Source organism: Hakea prostrata, chromosome 8, assembly GCF_041222555.1.
Source record: "Hakea prostrata isolate BN-2017 chromosome 8, UWA_Hpros_2, whole genome shotgun sequence".
NCBI lineage: Eukaryota > Viridiplantae > Streptophyta > Magnoliopsida > Proteales > Proteaceae > Hakea > Hakea prostrata.
Window position 1 is genome coordinate 10,445,462 of NC_142607.1, and position 20,004 is coordinate 10,465,465.

At 37.9% G+C, this 20,004-nt stretch overlaps 1 protein-coding gene across 1 annotated transcript in view; it reads left to right on the forward strand.

The window, feature by feature from the left end:
• LOC149006816 (putative AMP deaminase) overlaps positions 1-20,004 on the forward strand; it is a 44,509-nt gene that overhangs the window by 4,919 nt on the left and 19,586 nt on the right. The window contains exons 2-10 of the mRNA XM_089166932.1: positions 824-1,023; positions 1,872-2,052; positions 14,773-14,951; positions 15,106-15,157; positions 15,241-15,368; positions 15,457-15,636; positions 15,810-15,877; positions 15,961-16,103; positions 19,041-19,102. Of these exons, the coding sequence (XP_089023058.1) occupies positions 824-1,023; positions 1,872-2,052; positions 14,773-14,951; positions 15,106-15,157; positions 15,241-15,368; positions 15,457-15,636; positions 15,810-15,877; positions 15,961-16,103; positions 19,041-19,102 (1,193 nt within the window). The remainder of the gene's footprint in view (positions 1-823; positions 1,024-1,871; positions 2,053-14,772; positions 14,952-15,105; positions 15,158-15,240; positions 15,369-15,456; positions 15,637-15,809; positions 15,878-15,960; positions 16,104-19,040; positions 19,103-20,004) is intronic.

The window sequence follows — 20,004 nt, forward strand, 5'->3', positions numbered from 1 at the left end:
GCAAAGGAAGGAAGATTAAGAAGAGTAATAAAAAGAAGGTGGTTGGGAAATGGCTACAGCAGCCTGGTTCTCTCATCCACATCTCTCCCAGCTGTTGAAATGAGGAGGATCTCCATAATTTGATGGCAAGCTTGACCAGATGTTGTGTTTTAGAGAATCTACCTTTTATTACAGTGGAAACAAGAAAGAGCAAGACGAAAGGGGGAGGGTGTTGGGTGGGACTGGCAGTTACCAATAGCTTAGGGAATACAGAAACATTCTAAAAGAAAATCTAATATGAAACTAGAAAATACCAAGCAACTAGTGACAATGATAAATAACTAAGATTAGAAGCTATTAAGGCTTTACTATCTGGCCTTCTAAAGCAAAACAAGGAAGGATACTAAAATAGAAACTAATGAACTTGTAGTTTCCCTACCAGACAAAATTGACTGTTCTAAATAGTTTTCACATGAGATGGTGTTGGGCCCTACAGAATATCCTAGTGACATTCTCACCAAGGCAAAATATGACATGAACAATTTTCATTGCCTATTTTTCTTCATGTCATGTCCTACATCATGAAATGGACTGTTCTTGTTTATAATCTGTTGGTCATTTTATATCTTTTAAGTTGCTTAAGAAGTACAAGGCACAAAATACCTTTCACACTTCTTTTTCTAAGCCATCTGTTTATTGCATGTGCACAATTTTGTTCTTTTGAAGTCAATGTGTGTATGTCTTGTGATGATTCCCCCTCCCCCCTAAATTTTGAGTGTTAGGGTGTGTATGCTTTATACAGAACATCATATTTTCACCCTCTATGTTTTTTCCCACCATGCAGCTAGCAATCTATCATTAGGCTGTTCTGCTCCTAGCAAAAATATGACAGCCATATTTAGGCCGATGACTCCTAAATCCCCAGGTCGACATGCATTCGAACTTGTAGAGGGCTCCGATGATGGAGGCTATGAACCTGAAAATGAAGATGACAACTATTTCAACCCTGATGATGGAAATTCTGGTCTATTGGATACTATAAACGTGTGTATCTACAAACCTGTTTCTTATTTCATATTTTAGCAATTCATGTTCATATGATTTTCTTTTATTTCTTAGAAATATTATAGCCACTTTCTCTAAATTTATTTGATATTATTATGAGATAATAATTTTGAGCATTGGCATCAGATTCTGGAAACAATTATGAGATATAGATAGCTACATAAAGCTCAATACTTTATCCATGTTTTAAATATGAGAAATTTTGAGCATTACCATAATGCACACATTGATTTATCTTATACTGTTCTAAAAACTTCTTTTAGTCTTCCATTTTTTGGGAAGACACCAACTCCATAACCTTTGAAATAAGTTTGTCTACATGACTCAACTTTTTGAATTACAGGGCATGTCTGTTGGGACCCAAAAATTGTCATTAAATAGATCCCAAGGTCCCCTGTTGTTATATTAAGTTTCTGCAAACAAATATTTCCAAATGGAAAAATGAAATTTAAAGTTAAGGACTACCAAGAGGATGCATGATTAAACAGGGACTAATAAAAGGATGCATACCATCAAAAGATGCAGGTATTAGATGGAGGGGCAGTATGATAAAATTTGGCTTGGAACTTTGACATAGAACTTGCTGTATCTATCCAGCCTTTGAGATTCACACAGTCCTGACTGTGGCAGAACTGGTTGGACCGTCAAGAGGAGCCTATACAGTGGATCAAACAAAGGAAATTAAATCCATTTGGTTTAGAGAATGGATGAATAAGACAATCTTCCTATTTTTATCTTTTGATAATAAATGGAAGAACTCAATACTGTTTATTTACTATATTATTTTGGCGTTATTTATTAGTCGACTACTCTTGATGGTGTAACAGACTGCAGATTCAAATGTTCGAGATTCATTAGTTGCCCCATTTGAAGTAATGATTGCTAATCCAGCTCAGGAACAGAATCGAGTAGCTGTACATAAATCAACTTCAAACGTAGATTTGAAAGGAAATGGAGTGGTTGAGCCGGCTGCTTCTATTGTGTTACTCCAGAATAGTGCTGCACATGGTATTCTCAATTTCTTACCTTGATTGATGCCGTGGGTGGATATTATTTCTTGTCCTTGACTACAATTATTATCTATGGCAGTCCTTCATGATTTTACATGTAATAGTTTTATGCTTATGTGCATCTTTCGAGGTCTCTGATGCAGGAGCAATTCCTTGGACTAGACCAAAGCCGTTGGGGAATCCATATTAAGCTGAACAGGGTCTCATTGGGATTTGGGTCTTGTAGGATGTTTGTAGTTTATGTACTTTGGGTTTGTCTTTGCACAATTTTTTTATTTTTTCATGTTGCTGTAGACATTGAGTATCAAGTCATTTGTTGGTTATTTTTATCATATAGATTTATATTGAGTGATAGATGATGATAGTAGTTGGTAGGAAGTCATAGATTGACCCTCTTAAAGTATGTTGGTTTTAGGTTTGTATTATGATCATGGGTTGTCTACAATGTTTAGTCTTATGTTGCAACTTGTAACTGAAATAGGCACAATTGAAAATTTGGGTTTGTTTATGTTACCTGTGATGTGCCTGATCCTTTCTTAAATTCTATTCATTCTGTTTATGCCATTGCTTTTATTTGCTCAAGCTCTATTTTAGGGAAGCACAAATAGCCTCCACAGTAGGGTTAATTTTTTTTTTTTTTTTAACTCATTATTGTCAGTCTCGGATTTGAAGATCTCCAGTTATATCCATAGGTTATCCAGTCTTCTCAACCCCATTTTGAGAAGCTGTTGAACTAGGGACTTATGACAGGTCTGGTATCCCCTTTTTCCACCATGTCTGATTACAGGGTTAAATAATAGTTTCGTACAGCACTTTGTTGGAGCTGCTGTTACTTGTAATTAATAGAGGTAGGAATTGGTATATCTCTCAGCTTGATTGGTTTTCATCTGAGGGATTAACCTTTCTTATATAGGTTCTAGTTCTGCTGCCCTCTTGTAAAGTCCACAGGTAGGAGATGGCCTGTCAATCCTCCCCAAACCCCCCTCTCTTTGCTCCTACTTGTTCTGTTCTTGCTTTTAACTTTTATGCTATGATTTCGTAGGAATGATAATCCTTTTTCATCCCCTCTTGTCCAGATACCAATTTAACCCTTTGAAAAACTTTTGTGAATTGGTATGCTTATAAGCTATATTGAAACCGTGTTTTAGGAACCCGAGTCCACAGCATTCTCAAATGAAATAGACTTATCTAGCAGATTCTAAGATTTTATTATTAATTATATTTCTATTAGTTTTTTTTCTTGTGGTATTTGTTTAGGTCAGCTGAAACCATCTCCTCCTCTTTACATTGGTTACAACCTACATCGTTTTATGTAACTACAGCTACAAAGCCTTGGTACTTGCTCATCTGGAGAAGTAGCAAATAATTGAATTTTAAGAATTTGTATCATGGATCTCAAATGCAAGGAGGCCTAATGATCAAATCTGTGATCAGGACCAAGATAAAGGAAACATTTGCATTGTTAACGGAAGGGAAGGAAAAGAGATAAGGTCAATCTGCTTGATAGGAAGTAGAGAGAAGAGAACAGGAGAAAAGAAGAAATCGGGATTAGGTTGCCAACTTTATTGCTTAGTAGCAGCAGAACTCTTAAAAATAATTCTTTACTTTATGTAATGGGGTGTATTTACATTTATAAGGCCCTTTAAATCTGTAAAGGGCATCACAAAATAACTCCTAATCAAACCCACACTATGTAACTGGGGTCAGCAAACCATAATTGAATTTTAAGAATTTGTATCATGGATCTCAAATGCAAGGAGGCCTAATGATCAAATCTGTGATCAGGACCAAGATAAAGGAAACATTTGCATTGTTAATGGAAGGGAAGGAAAAGAGATAAGGTCAATCTGCTTGATAGGAAGTAGAGAGAAGAGAACAGGAGAAAAGAAGAAATCGGGATTAGGTTGCCAACTTTATTGCTTAGTAGCAGCAGAACTCTTAAAAATCATTCTTTACTTTATGTAATGGGGTGTATTTACATTTATAAGGCCCTTTAAATCTGTAAAGGGCATCACAAAATGACTCCTAATCAAACCCACACTATGTAACTGGGGTCAGCAAACCAGAATTAGCTTGAGTATTGAGCCCAAAACAGCCCCCAGACCATGGGGCATAGAGCTGGCTGAATGCCCTAGAGGGTATTTTGGTCATTTTCACACCCTTCCTTGGGGTCTTCTGGGTCCAGTTAGCTTCCTTTTGTTTTCAGGAGTTACGATCTTTGTCTAATTTTTAAGTTGGTTATGTCTTGGTCAAGCTATTAAAAAGTCATTATCCATGTAGGCGTCCCAGTTAGAATCAATTTTAAAGAAGATTCCTTTTTATTAATTAATTATTTATTTTGCAAGGAGATGCCTTTTATCTGGTTAATAGGTTGTTGAGTTGTAAGGCAATCCTAATCCAAAGTGGATTCGCTATACCTAGCATTGAAATTCAGAATGGATTAATCAAATTACAAAGAGCATTGAAGGAGAATTGGAACCCAGATCCCCTACAGCAATTGTTCATCTTCTTCTTCAACTCCTATACCCTGCAGCAGCCTTGTGACTTTTCCTCCTGCAACCTTGAGTGAACTAGTACACTCCTCAATCAAGTAAGTGAAACCTTAGCTTCTTCCCTACACCATTACCTTCCTAAACCTTGTGCAAATCACCCTCCCCCTTGTTCTCTCCCACCGACAGACCTTCCCAACCCTCCCCCTCCTTTTCCCGTCTTCTTGTCCCCTTCTTTATCTTGTGGCAGCTTAGGAAGCCAAGAAAAGAAAAGAAAAGAAAGAAAGAAATCAAAGAAAAGAAGCCAAGATCCATCAAGATTGATCCAAGGGCTTTAGAACAACCTCTAAACCCTTTTCCAGACCAACTGCAGACTTCTCAATGCTGCTTTTCACGTAACCACAGGCTTTCCCAACCCTTCCTTTCCTTTCTCACGCCATCTACGCTATTCCCATTCCACTCTCAAATTTGAATTTTATCCCATAGCTGAGTTACTAAATTAACCTAACCCATCAGGAAGATTGTCAAGCTCTAATTCTCCAGAATCTACCCCATCTTGGTTTGATTGAATCGTAATTTCTCCAATCCCATTGCCATCTTGGGTTTTGTTACCTTGTTCCGTTCCATAAGCAAATTTTCTTAATTCTCTTTGTGTGAGGGTTCCCATAACCAAGTGAAGTTCCCAGTAATTGTTTGTTTGATATCTGGTTCAAAAAGAGAAGATCCTGAAGTGAACCCAAATTTTAGGGTTTGATATCAATTCTCAAAGCCCTAGAACGTGGGTTACATCACACACTCTGTTTAGTTTAAATAAACTCAAGAACAAATATCTACTTAAATTTGTCCCAGTACAATGGATCTGAAAAATAAAATGCTCAACACAATATAACTGTCTATCTAAATTCTGGTCACTTTTTTAGCTATTGGATTGCCGTCACCAAGCTTAAGCATAGGCCTCTCTAATGTCTAATCTAGTGGCGTCAATTCTCCAGTCTTGAGAAAACAACTGACCCTCAACTTTTGTAGGAGAACAACACTAGGTATGCATTTGGTAACGTTTCCCTTCAGGGAGACCAGTTCCTCTGTAAAATCGTTTTAGTTTGGAACTTGGTGTTTGATAAACCTGTTCTAGAAATATTTGCCAGATAGGCCTGCAATCTGAAAGCAAGGTGGAGGAGGTTTGTGTGCAAGGGTGGGGGTGGTCTCGGGAGAACGTCACCATGGGAACCATCTTATCAAAGTTATGTTCCTCTGACATAATATGTCTTACATGTTCTGCAAATGCTGTTCTTCGGACTGGTTCTCTCACAGGTTTATTCATAAAGAACAAAAGGATGAACCAATTTTAACAAACATATATAGAGAACGCTATGGCTGTTGCTTGGGATCGTTACCAGTCACATCTTAGAAGAACTCGGGTGAATGCCTCGTGTCACATACCACTTTCCAAAGTCAACATTGGAAGATGAAACGTTGATAATGTATCCCCACCTTGAAATATGCAAGGAATAACAAATTCAATATGTAAACATCCATTACTGGAGTGAAATCTATAGTTGTGTTACCCGTACTAATCATTGTTTCCCCCCTCTGCTGTTACTTGTTGTCTCGCATCAGAGTCAATCTTCTTCTTGTGTTAAGAGCCTTTCAACTCATCTTATGGTTGCAACAGGTTTTGCCTCTTTTACTTTGATCAGACTTTTCTAACCAATCCTTTTAGAACAGATGTCTTTTGTAGAGGGAAGCTTTAGGTTGAGCAAATTGCAATCATGATCAACCAGGCCTTTTCATCTTTAATGATGTCTTCGGAATCTTAAGTATCTCACAATACACACCATGTCAATGTTGCAAAATTGATGATTCAACAGTGACATCATCCCCACCCATATTTTCATAAAATCCTTACGATATTTCTGGTCTAAATTGACCTGGTTTTATGTGATGAAGGTTTTGTGTGGCATATTCTATTCAATATGAGTAGGAGACAATGCCTTAGTAAAGTCAGGTGATATGGATAGGCCTTTTCTTCCCAAAGGGGCATGGAACCAGATAAGAATTTTTGAACGTAAGATCTTTGGTGTAGGAAGGGATTGATCCTGTATCCTCCTGACTTTTTTTTTGTTTCTTCATGATAATCTTGTTGATCTCTGATAACATCTACATTACTATCCACAAGACGGAATTTTCACTTTGTCATCATCAGATCATCTACGAATAAAAGTTCTGTTCTTCTGTTGGGAAAATGAACTATGATCATGAAAACATGGGTCTTCAGGTCAACTTGTTTTGTTTCTTAATGATAACTTTGTTGGTGTTTGATAGCATCTCCATTACTGACTGTGCTGCAAGACAAAATTTTTACTTTATCATGTACACTGAAAAAGATAAATTTTCTTCTTTGGGGCAGAAAATTCTGGTTGAAAAACCTTGGTCTCTATTGCCAGGTTTAGCTCTGGTACTGCATAATGACACTTGAAAATCTAAATTATGGATCCCAGATGCAGTTAAGGCTGCATACATTATCTTCATCCCCAGACCCCACAATGGTGGAGCCTTGTGCACTTGCAATGCCCTTTTTTCAAGTTCATTGATGGGCTTTTGAAATTGGCCCTGGATCTCTGATGCAGCCGTGCAGGTAAGCTCAATCATCAAATATGTGATCAGATCTGAGATAGAGGGAGCATTTGTACTGCAATGGAAGAATCAGTTGATGGAAGGGGAAAAACAAGAGATGAGGTTGATTTGCCTGGAAGGAAGAAAAGAGGAGAAATCATGTTTAATCCATAGTTGTAAAGGCGTTGCCTAAGCGTCGCCTAGGTGTGTGGGCGCCTTTGGAGTGCCTCAAATCGGCGTCACTTTATTTTCAGGCAATAAGGCAAACCGCCTTGGGGTATGAGGCATTGCCTAGGCGCCTCATACGCCTTATACCCCAACACGTCCGCTTTTTTTTTTTTTTTTTTCTTTTTTAAATCACATGAAAGATGCCTAATCGAAGGCTTATATTGAATTACTTATTAGATTCCAATGGTAGAGTATCTATTGTTTGAACCTATATGCATATTTATAATGATGCTACATGTGATCAAATGTTAAAATATATATATAAAAAAATAAATAAAATAAAATCGAAAGAGAATAAATTCTTGACTTGAGTCTCACACTCTCACTCTCACTCTAATCTCTTTCTCTCTTCCTCTCTTCTTCTCTTCCATTCCCACAACGACACTCTGGCAAGCAACGGCCAACGACAGGCGACTTCTTCTCTTCCTTTCTTCCCGCGACTTTTATTTAGGACCTACTATGTGTGGTTTGTAGTATGTTGGATGACTTGAGGTAGGCTAATATTAGTTTTTTAATAAAGATATGATAGATTTATAATGAATTTAAGTGAATGAGATGTACACTAAAAATTTCACTTAAAATGCCTCAACTGTCTCAAAAGTGCCTTGGAGGGCGCCTCATCAACTCATCGCCTCAACTAGCCTAAACCGCCTTGCATCGCCTTATCGCTGTGACAACTATGGTTTAATCCTAGAAGCGCTCTACTCAACAATGCTCAGACTTTTTCAAAAGCTCTTATTCTATACTCGTACCTCTTATGATAAATTACATGTATGGGAAACTTCTCTATTTCTGAAGTGTTGACTCATAAGATAACTTCCAATCATACTAACATCACTCTAACACACATAATAAAGTATATAAGTTCAAACCAAAACTCTAACCATTAAAATTTAATTTGAAAGTCTTAAAAATATGACTACTAATCCTGTGTACTAACCTTATTTAGCATATGTTCCCTTTTCCTTTTTGCCTCTTTGTTGCACAGTAAACAGCCAAAAAGCAAATGGCTAGCCTTCCATTTTTAAAACACATTTATTAGTTATTCCCATTTTTTGCCTTTTATTTTATGGTAACCTTTGACTTTTTTACATATTTTTACTTAATTGACTATATCTGTCTCCCTGAAAACTCTAATTGACATCATTTCTTTACCGGCATTAAGATCACTTGGATGGCTACATTTCTTAACTCAATGCATGGATCCCTAATTGAGCAAGAAACTGATGCATCTACTCAATTAAAAACTTAATTTATTATATGATACTGGTGCCATTTTTTTGAAAATTACAAGTTTAAGACATGAACCGTCTGTTTTTTCTTTTCCCCCATTTTTAGTATGTTTAACCATCCATTTATTATTTCTTGTCGTTTAAAGGCGTCTGTTAAGACTTTTTTTTGATGTTCCTGGTTTTTCTAACTATGGTTCTGCCTTTACTCCCACTGTATGTCTCAGGGAAAACACTAGGAACTAGGGGTCCTACTGAGGCTGGTTTGGTGTGTTCTAATAGGGTTAATGTTCTCCGGGAAGTCTAATCCAAGATGGGGAACAACATACAAATTGAAAAACATGCAGATTAGAGCTGACACATAATGTAGTAATGGACAATATAAATTTTGGCTATCATGCATTAATTAACTAAACAAAACGTGAATTGGGAACCATGGCTGGGGTTCTTGGGCTGCATAACATTAGAGGATTGCAAATTCTTTCAGATTTGCAAAAACAATAGAGGCTGTGCAATTCCTAAGCATGCAGTCAACTATAAGAAACAACAGACAAACCATGCATATAAATCACAACATGATTTACCATTAGGGCAAAAGTAGGGGAAGGAAAGAAAAGAAATATTGAATTTGACTAGCATGATGTGCGTAAGAATAATAATATGGGACAGCAACATGATATTAGTGATTTGGTTAAAATAGGGGAAGGGAAAAACAGAATTTGATGTGGGTAAGAATAATAATAAGGGACATCAACATGATATTAGTGGTTTGGTTAAAACAGGGGAAGGGAAAAACAGAATTTGATTATCTTTTGTTTTGGGAATATAATAGCAAGAGACTGCAGCAAAGATGACAAGACCTAGTTGAAAGGTAGAAAGGCAGTAGGGAAACAGAGTAACGGCACGTCTTGCACCTGCAGGATTAATTGAGAGAGAAAATGGGAGATGGAGGAGCTCTTGATGAGGGGAGACAACAGCTACACTAGGAGTAGAACAAGAACAGAAAACGTTTTTCCTCCCTTTGGGAGTGAAGGTTTTTATTACTAACACAAGAGAGAGAGAGAGTATTATAACTGGTGGAGAGAATCCCATGATTTTTCCTCAAAATCATGGATTACATTGTCTTGTATGAGTAAATTACTAAAAATAGAAAATATTCCAAGAATGTTCTAAAACTAAATCTAGGCTAATAATAAGTTAAAATAGTACATTTAAGCAAAAAATTACCCATGGGTTGATTATGATGCATTGGTTGGAGTAAAACCCAAATAAATCCAATTGGAACCATATTAAGCCAGCTAAACCAACTAGGTTGCAATAATTAAGACCTGCACGAGATTGGATGTGAACTCTGTCCATCCATTCAAGAAATATCCATGAAATTCATAATCCAGTTAGTTCCTCGAGTATGTATGCAAGAGTAGGCTAAGGCTGGAAAGAAGTGCTGTGCTCCTTTCAAACTAAAGGACCCCAGGGATATGGTAGCCTCTGAAGTTGTTGGCCATTCATATAGTCTCTACCCCAGCCCCTCTGATATACTTTGAACTGCCCATCCTTAAATCTGATGTTCTCATCAGTATGGGATTTATAATTACTCTTATTACATTGGCTCATATTACATTGAATTCCCCCCTCCTCCAAACATCCCCATCCAATAGGCTGAACATAAAGTATAACTATCCAATTGTCAATCTCATCCCACTTGACGGCCATGAGCACCTTACGACCCTCCCGAGCTTGTGCACAAGCCTCCATACATGACTAATGTCTTATCCAGCTGCATCAGAAAGGTTTTGAGCTTGGTGCATTTCCATGGTTTGCTATTCACTGTGGCAATGGAGTCATATTGCCTGAACTCATGGTTTGCTTGGGGGTATTTGATAGTTGTAGGGTGTTGCTTCCCGGTTGCATTTTTCTCTCCCCCTTTTTTTTTATAATGAACAAAAAACTATATTAAGAGCCCCAAAAGGGAGAAAACAATGTTGGGGGGGGGGGGGGGGAGATACCAGCCTTTAAGGGGAGAGCCTAGGCCCCATTAGACAAACAATGAGCATGTTCCTTGGGGTATCTGCAATGGGGGGGGGGGGTAGGGGAGAAGCTGAAGCATAGCTGAGACATCAAAGCAGATGGTTTTCAATCATGCCTAAGGAGTGAGATTTGGAAGCCAATCACCCAAGGTTATGCTTCCACCACAAGTTATGAAGAGTAACACCAAAAACCAACTTGCCAACCCAGTCACAGATGGAAGAGCCTGAGAAATTCCTCAAGATCCAAGACTAATCTTTAGAGAAGCCGAAGCAGTGTCTAGAATGAGACCAAATGGAGGCTAAGGATCTCCCCATAGGAAGTTGGCAAAGGGACAAGTGAAGAAGAGGTGATCAAAGTCCTTTGAACTGTTCTAGCAAAGGATACAAGTACGGTTACCAGTGATATGGCGGCTAATGAGAAAAGCCTAGGCGGGAAGGCCAAGGTTAAGGGCTCTCTAGAAGGTGAGGAAATGTCCTGGGATATGCCCTTTGAACCAAACCAAGGGAGTCTGTTGGATTCTATTAGGAGTCTAATAAGAGTTTGTATAGGAGTTAAATTAGAGTTTGCATTCATGTAAACTTCTATTCCTTGTAATAGTCTACTTTCCACTTTATTATAAATAAAAGGCTTGAGATCATTGATCTAATAAGCCATTCTACTACAATCGTTTCTTTCAACATGGCATCAGAGCCTAAATCCGATTAGGATCTTTTTCTTCTCTTTCCTTTTTTTTTTCTCTGCACTATCTTTTTCGTTCTTCAGTTACTGCTGCAAATTCGATTGGGTTTTTTTTCTTCTCCTTCTTCACGCACTATCTTTTCTGTTGCAAGAAGACCACAGAAAAAAAATATCGAAGAAGAGAAGAACCATCACTGTTGGTTCTAACCCATCGACCTTCTTTTCTTTCTTCTTTTCTGGCAGTTCCGTCCTTTTTTCTCTCTTTGTTCTTTGTTCCGCTGCACTACATAGGTTCGATTAGGGAAGGCCAAAAAAAAAAAAAAAAAAGGGGAAAGAAGAAGAACAAGAACCGATTCACAGACTGCTTCCTACTGTTTCGCTGCTTCTTGCTGCTTCTTTTGATTAGAAGAGAAATCACATCGCACACTGTTGAAGCTCCTAATTTTTTCAAACCCATCGCCTTTTTTTCTGGCAGTTCTTCAAGTTCCGCTGCACTGAGCTCGATTAGAAAAGACCAAGAACAGAAAAAAAAGGAAAGAAGAAGAGCAGAAGAACTCCGCAAACCCATCTTCTTCTTCTGAGTTTCGATCGATCGCTGCTCCTCTACCATCGCCTCTGCCATTGAACCAGGTAAGTCTTCAATTTTTTCAGGTGTGAGCGTGTGAGGAAGAAGATATCGTTGGTTATTTTATTTGGTTGGTTTTTTGGGTTCAACCTCTGGTTCGGTTTTTTAGCTTGGTTTGGTTCAGTTCTTGGCTCATTATCCAAAATAGACAAACCATATTTTTCCTTTTTTGTCTCTGGTTCTATTAGCCAAAAACCAGTAGACCAGACCAGATTTTTTCTCTAGTTCTATTAAAAAAAAAAAGGAGAAAATTTGTCTGAGTTGTTTGGCTATTGCATTCTGCGACGTTTCTGTTACTTCGAAAGGGTGAAGACTGAAGAACTGCAGATAATTTTGTCAACATGACAACTATTGATGATACTCTTTGCTCCCCCTTTGGATCCGAATATTTTTCCACTTTACATTCTCTTTCGGTAAGATTTGACGGCACAAATTACTTGATCTGGTCTCGATCTGCTTACCTGACTATTGCTGGAAGAGGACTAGTTGGATACATTACGGGCACTACTATCAAACCCACTACCGCAGGTGTTTTACAAGATAAATGGATATCAAACGACTCTCTTATTATGTCATTCCTTTTGAATTCCATGCATCCAAATATTGCCCAGGGTTACTTATTACTTGATACTGCGGCCCAAATCTGGAAGGCTATTATTGAAACATATGGACAGTTGGGGAATGATGCACAGGTTTATGAGCTACAAAAGAAGCTTCATGAGACTACCCAAAAGGAACTAAGCGTGGCCCACTATTATCTTTGAGTTGCGATCTCTTTGGCAAGAGTTGGATCATTATGGGGATTATCACCCCACTAATCCAGATGATGTGGCGACATATAAGAAGTACATTGATAAGATTTGAGTATATGACTTCTTAGCAGGTTTGAATGTGGAGTACGATCAGATCAGAGTGCAAGTCTTAAGTTGTTCTCCCTTTCCTACACTAGAACAGTCTTATGCTCTTGTTCAGTGTGAGGAAAGTCGTCGATTAGTCATGCTTCATACTCCTATTATGGAGAAATTAGCTTTAGAGTTTGTTCGCACTAAATCTGATCCGGCTAAGGAGATTGTTAAGTGTGAGCACTGTCACAAACCATATCATACCAAGGAAAATTGTTGGAAACTGCATGGGAAGCCTGCTGATTTTGAGAAAAAACGAGCACAAAGGCAGGGAAAACAAAAGGCTAATATTTCTGAGACAGTTTCCACCACACCCTCTGCAGACGTTGGTTTTTCACAGGAGGAGTTCGCTACTCTGCGACGTATTCTGCAGTCTTCTATTGCCGGTACAGCCTCGACCACTGCTTCCTCTACTACCCCTACCAACTCCTACCTAGCTACTTCAGGATCTGGGGAAGGAGATTGGTCGTGGTAATTGGACTTTATTTACTCGAGCCGATTGGAGGATCTACTTCTGCTTTGACTACATCTTCTAATCCAGTCCATTTGGTAATATCAGACCTTCATTAGTGACACCGTAGGCTCAGTCAACCCCCTTTCAAATTTTGTCATTTTCTCTAGATTTGTTTTCCTGATACTTTTATCTTACCATTACAATTTCTTCCTTTCCAAGTTTCCCCATTGGAATTTTCTTTATCTTCCCACGTGTAACGCTATATGTGAGGGGGAGATTGAAGATGTCTACAATTCAAAGCCTTTCATGTAGACTTCCTTATGTAGAATTTGATCTTTGTTACCTTTGAAAGTTTGTCCCTTACCTTCGCAATCTTCCACTTTGGAGATCTAACATTGCTATAGAGCTATCTTTTTGACTATGCAGAACTTGATCTCTGTTAACCCTGGAGATTTGCCCCTTAACTTGATATCTTCCCTTCGGAGATCTAACCTTGCAAAAGACTTGTCGTTTGACCTTTGCAGAACTTGATCTCTATTACCTTTGGAGATTGTCACTTATCTTGACAAATTTTCCCCTACCTTTGGAGATTGTCCCTTGGCAAACTTCCCCTTTAAAGATCTAACATTGCTACAAATCAAAACTTTCACTTTGGCTGTTTTACCCTAGCTATTGTTACCCCAAAAATATATTTTCCCTCAGATTTGTGCAAAAATTTAGTCTTCTCAACATTTGAAGATTCTACTTTTTTACTTGGGCGTTCTTCCTTGGAGACATAAAGTTGCAGTAAAGATGAGGACAAATCAAATGGAAGTCTATAAGGCAGACGTAATCTATAAGTTTGAAGATCAAATTGCAGATGTTTACCTGGACAGATGTTTTATACTTTTTTGGTCAAGTTGGACATGTGTGATATCCATGCCTTAACTTGAGGGGGAGTGTTGGATTCTATCAGGAGTCTAATAAGAGTTTGTATAGGAGTTAAATTAGAGTTTGCATTCATGTAAACTTCTATTCCTTGTAATAGTCTATTTTCCACTTTATTATAAATAAAGGGCTTGAGATCATTGATCTAATAAGCCATTCTACTACAATCGTTTCTTTCAACAGAGCCCAAGGGGCAGGGGGAGGGTGAGAGAAAGAGGTTCCAAGCCAAAGAGGTGCATATGCCTGGTTGTATTCCTTGGTTATTGGTTACCTCAATGGTGGAATTTTTTTTCTGTTAGGTGTCTCATTATCTTAATTGGTCTTATTTATTTCTCCTTTTCATGTTGGTTCTCTCTTTTTGAGCCTGTTACAGTGTAAATTGGGAATCAATTGCAGACTTTCCAATAAATTTGATCAAATATGTGTGAACCTGGTTGTTATTACATATGATTTTCAATATTCTGTTTTGGTGTCTTTGATTTTACTCAATTCATTACTGAGCTAGTATTCATGAAGTTCGTCTCTGTGCAAAATTTTGAAACTAGAGGCACAAAATGGAGAAGAGGAAGAGGCACTGGTAATGATTCGTGAATGTTTGGCTCTACGGGATAGATATGTTTTTCGAGAACGTGTTGCACCATGGAGGGATGGAACTGTTACTCAGTCCCTGTCAAAAGAGCTGTGTACAGATCCTTTTTATTTTGAACCTGTTAAACCAACTACAGTAAGTATGCAAGTTGTGTGAATAAACAGAACTTTTTAACCATTCATTTTTTTCCGGAACTCTTCTTAATCCAAGGCCCAACAACCAAAAAAAGAAAAAAGAGAACCATTCACTGACTTGTCAAAATTTATGTGATTTTTTGCCTTGGAAACAGCACTATTTCAAGATGGAGGATGGTGTTGTGCATGTTTATGCAAGCAAGGATGGTAAGGTTGCTTGACTTTCCTGTCTTTCTTTTAGTATACATCCAGGGTAAATGAACGAGATCTGCTTTAAAATTTAAATGCAGAAACCACTGAACTTTACCCAGTTGCAAGTGCAACAGAATTCTTCACTGACATGCATTACATACTAAAAGTTATATCTCATGGAAATACCCGCTCTGCATGCAACCATCGCCTACGCTTTCTTGAGGAGGTTAACTTTTTAACTTCAATATTTCACGTCTAATGAATTGGAACCTCTATGCTATTTGTGTTCTCTAACTTCATCACTTGTCAAGCAGAAATTCCGTCTTCATCTGTTGATAAATGCAGATCATGAATTCTTAGCTCAGAAAGGTGCACCTCACCGTGATTTCTACAACATAAGGAAGGTCGATACACATGTCCATCATTCTGCATGCATGAATCAGAAGCATCTTCTCCGCTTTATTAAGTCTAAGTTGAGAAAAGAACCAGATGAGGTGGAGTCTTTTTCTTTGGAATGGTTTGATCTTCATTCAAGATGCTGTGCATGTTTTAGCTCTTCTTGATGGGTCAAAATAACTCAATCATAGTATAATTTGATCTTAAGAAACTTCCTTATCACAATTATTTTGATGATGCTTCTCGGCTGTATTCTTAATCTATCTTGCAGGTTGTCATATTCCGTGATGGAGAGTATCTCACCCTTAAAGAAGTTTTTGAGAGCTTGGATTTGACAGGGTACATGTTTAAAATTCAAAAACAGTGTTCCTAGAGAATTGGAAATTGCATCTTGATTTAATTCTTTACAATGGCTTTGGCAGGTATGACCTCAATGTTGATCTCCTGGATGTTCATGCGGACAAGAATACATTCCATCGCTTTGACAAATTCAATCTCAAGTATAATCCCTGTGGACAAAGCAGACTCAGAGAAATCTTCCTAAAGCAAGACAATCTAATCCAAGGTTCGTTGCATTATATATATACATACACACACATTTAGTAAAAATATTATCTGTTTTTGTTGGTTTGTTCTCATATATTGCTTCCGAAATATGTTCTTTGCCTTTTCTGGATAAAATGTATATGAAAGGACTGCGGATGAGCAGAAGCTTCTATAGTTTTGCAAAACCTCTAGAAAGCATGTATATCTGAAGGAGTTGTATAATATTCCTCTTTTTTATAAAATGATATTTATTATGAACCGATAACTCTATAGTGTGACTCCCTGAGTCAATGGAGAGCTCCCTCCATAGCATCTATGATTCCTTTCCTGCCCTTAACATTCAGATAAGAAAAGGGTTCAAAACCTTTATGCATCCACCTCTGGACAAGTGCTGCATATAAGTTCTGGCTAGGATGATTGGGAAAGATCAAACCAATTTGAACTGCTCACATCACAGTAGTAGTAGCGTAAAGGCTGTAAGTTGGGGGTCGCTGTAACATAAGGCTATTAGTCCTTTAAAACTAAATGGTGTGGTTGTCAAGGGGTTGCTTATGTGTCCTGGTGCTTCTGATGTTGTGGTCTTGTTGGTTTCACATAGATGCCATGACAGGTCTGCCAAATGATTTACATGACCAGAGCTTAAAAAAACTTGTGAGTACTGCTGTGAAAGATCAGATAAAATCCGAATTGAATTTACAATTTTGGAAAAAGCATGATTTTTTAGTCTCCAAATAATTTGTGTGAATAATTCAGGAGATGAGTAATTTGGCCCAAAAACTCAAAACTTCAATGCAAACTTTTAAAAAATGGAACCATTTTTTGGATTGCAACTTGGGAAAGTTTTTAAACCTGGATCTTACCTGTATTTTTACCATAATCGCCTCTTTTCTTTTTTTTTTCTTCACAAATTACCAAATTAGCAAAAACAAACTAAACCCAAATCTTGCTGATCTGAATTATTTCTGGAATCTGAATTTGTCTACTATGTACATGACAGAAGTAAGTGAGCAGATCAAATTTACGTAACCATCTCCCACTTAAATCCAATCGCCTGGAGGTTCTGGAAAGAGTTTTACTTCTATCCACAGTGGGGAAGGTGGTGGGCAAACACCCTCATCATGTTGTAAGCAGAGAGAGCTAGTGTTTGAGGTAATATAGCTGATGCAGATTCATCACCAAATTGGGCTTCTTTCATTAGGGATAAGTCTAGTACTGGATCATATATCTATCAGGTTTTTTATCCCATAATTTTACTTTGTAATTGGCCAATTTAATGGCATATTATGGATAGAAAGGAGGGAAACAGGATATATTTCATTGACTTAGTTAGGTTCATGTTTTGAGTCTATTTCCTTTATTCTTTCACTTTCCAAGTCAGTTTAGGTTACCTTGTTGGTTACATGATTTTCCTTTCTCACAGGTCGTTGCCATTCTGTTGATCTCTTTTTTATCTATCACAAGTCCCGTCTCACTTGGTCCCCCCCCCCCCTCCCCCAAAAAACAATAATTTAGTAATAATAAAAATAAAACAGAAGAAAAACAAAGAGAGAAAAGGAGTTGGGGGGGGGGGGGAGGTGCAGATAATGTGCACAATCAGCCATGCGATCACTCAATAACTCACTGTTCAATTAATTCTTCAGTCTGTTCTAATTGCACGACTTAATCAAATAAATTACAGAAATCAAAATGTTCCTATTCTTACCTCTAAAGTAAAGCAAATAGATTACTAATTCTACCTACCCCTGCCTCCATTCTCTTGTTTGAAATCTACCATTGTTGTCCTGTGTTGCTGCTGCTTCTTGAAGAAATTCAACAAGTATTTTGATCATCTACACCATCATCTTTGTGTTGAGCTGCTGCTTGAACCTTTCATCCGATCAGGTATGCTGCTAAATTAATTGGTTGATTGGGTACTTCTTCCCTCTCCATTACACAAACCTCGCTGGTTTACTGGCCTTCCATTCAATGTCACCATCCTTTCATTCGATTCATCGTTGCTTCCATCCATCACCTTATTTCACTGTTAAACTCTTAAGTTTCGATTGTCCACCTCCGTATCTCCCAATCCAGCCACTGGAATCAAGTGAAAATTGTAACAGTCCTTCACTACTATTCAAGCTTGATTTACACGTGATCTGATCGTATTTTTTCTGGCTGGTTTAGATTAAAATCTAAATTACTGATTCTGTGGGTTAATTGTGGCTAAGGGTTCCTAATCTGAACCTCACATTACCAGGGATAGACATAGTTTAAGGTGTTGCCCAGGATTCCAGGCGCTGCACTAGTTCCTAGGCATCTAATGTTGCCTTGGTGGCCCCAGCAACACCTTGATGCTCAGATGTTGTGACAACAATGCCAATAGAGCTCTGCCTCAGTTTTTTCTTCATTTTGCATACCTCTTCCTCTTTCCAAGTGTCCCCCATATGTGTTGAATCAATGTGGTTCTCTTTTCCAACCGAGGATTCTTTTTTCTTATGGGTAATAGTCCACCAAATACTCTGTCTGGGTGTTTATCCCTATTTTTATCTCATCCACCAACAAAATTTGATCAGCTAGAAGCATAGAAGAAACCATTTAGTTATTGTTATTTATCATTTTTTAATCTTTATATTCTTACTACTTGTTTGAAGGGTCTTGACTGTTAGTTGTTTTGTGTTGGGCATGCCTATTTCCTTCTGATAATCAGCCAGTTCACATTGGTTGTCAAAGGTGTCCCAACATTTCATACAGTAATCTTATTAGCTTGCAAAGATAAGGGTTCACAATTATAGATAAACCAATTTGTGAGGTGTCAGGTATCCTGTACTCATTACTTTATTTCTATATAATGGTCCTGTCGGATGAAGATACTTTTTTGTATTTACGTTTTTAGTTTTCCAAGTCCTTTCATCTGGGAGTTCATTTACTTTAACTATATATTGGCTTACTTATTTGCCTTTCACATGGAATATGTCAGGGCGTTTCTTGGCTGAAGTGACGAAGGAAGTTTTATCTGATCTAGATGTAAGCAAATACCAGGTATGGTTATTTGTCTTGTTTATACATATCTTCATCCATTATCCTAATATTTCCTGCAATACTATGCTGTATATAAGTTTTATGATAAGTTATAAATTTTATGTGTTTATTGCCATACTGTATATCTTAGGTTCCACTTCAAGTTTCTGCAATAATCTAAACATTCCTTTGTCTGGCCTGGTCAAAAGCCACCAGCTATATCTGATGTAGCTTTAGTGATGTGAACCAGGAATCTAGATGCAAGCCCTAGATCTGGGTCCTCCCTCAGGATCCTCTTCAAGTGAATCAATGGTGAACTGGAGTACCCAGTAGTACAGGAGTACCCAATAGAAATAATGAAATAAAAACAAAGATCAAGTTTCAAACACTTACAAGACCTTAGGGGTGGCACTTCCTTTGGAATGAAATGAATGCAAATTCATGATCAAGCCTCAACCTTTCTCCCATCTCTACCGTGAGATCAATACTCTTACCATCTTCAAGAAGAGGGAATGAACCTCAAAAGGGATACTCTGCAAGCTCCACCCCGTGATCAACGTATCTACCATCTTCAAGGAGAGAATGGACCACCAAAGGGATTTTAGATATTTGAGAGGCTAAAGGGCTGTGATAGTCCCACAATAATGATGGCTTTATGCTTCTTGGAGATTCTTGTCAGAGTGTCAGAAAGACTCAAATACCTCAATTTATAGCCAAAAGGTTGGTCCAAATATGGTTTCAACAGATAGAAAATGGTCAGACTTTCGAACTATTGATCGACCTTGGGCTTCATCCGGTCGACCTACTCGATGTAGCCATTGAGTGCTAGCTGTTATGGTATAGCTGTCAGAGCTGGTCTATTGCCGATTGACCAGGTCTATTGACCTTGAAGACTGACATGCCAACTGGTCGACCTGATGCTC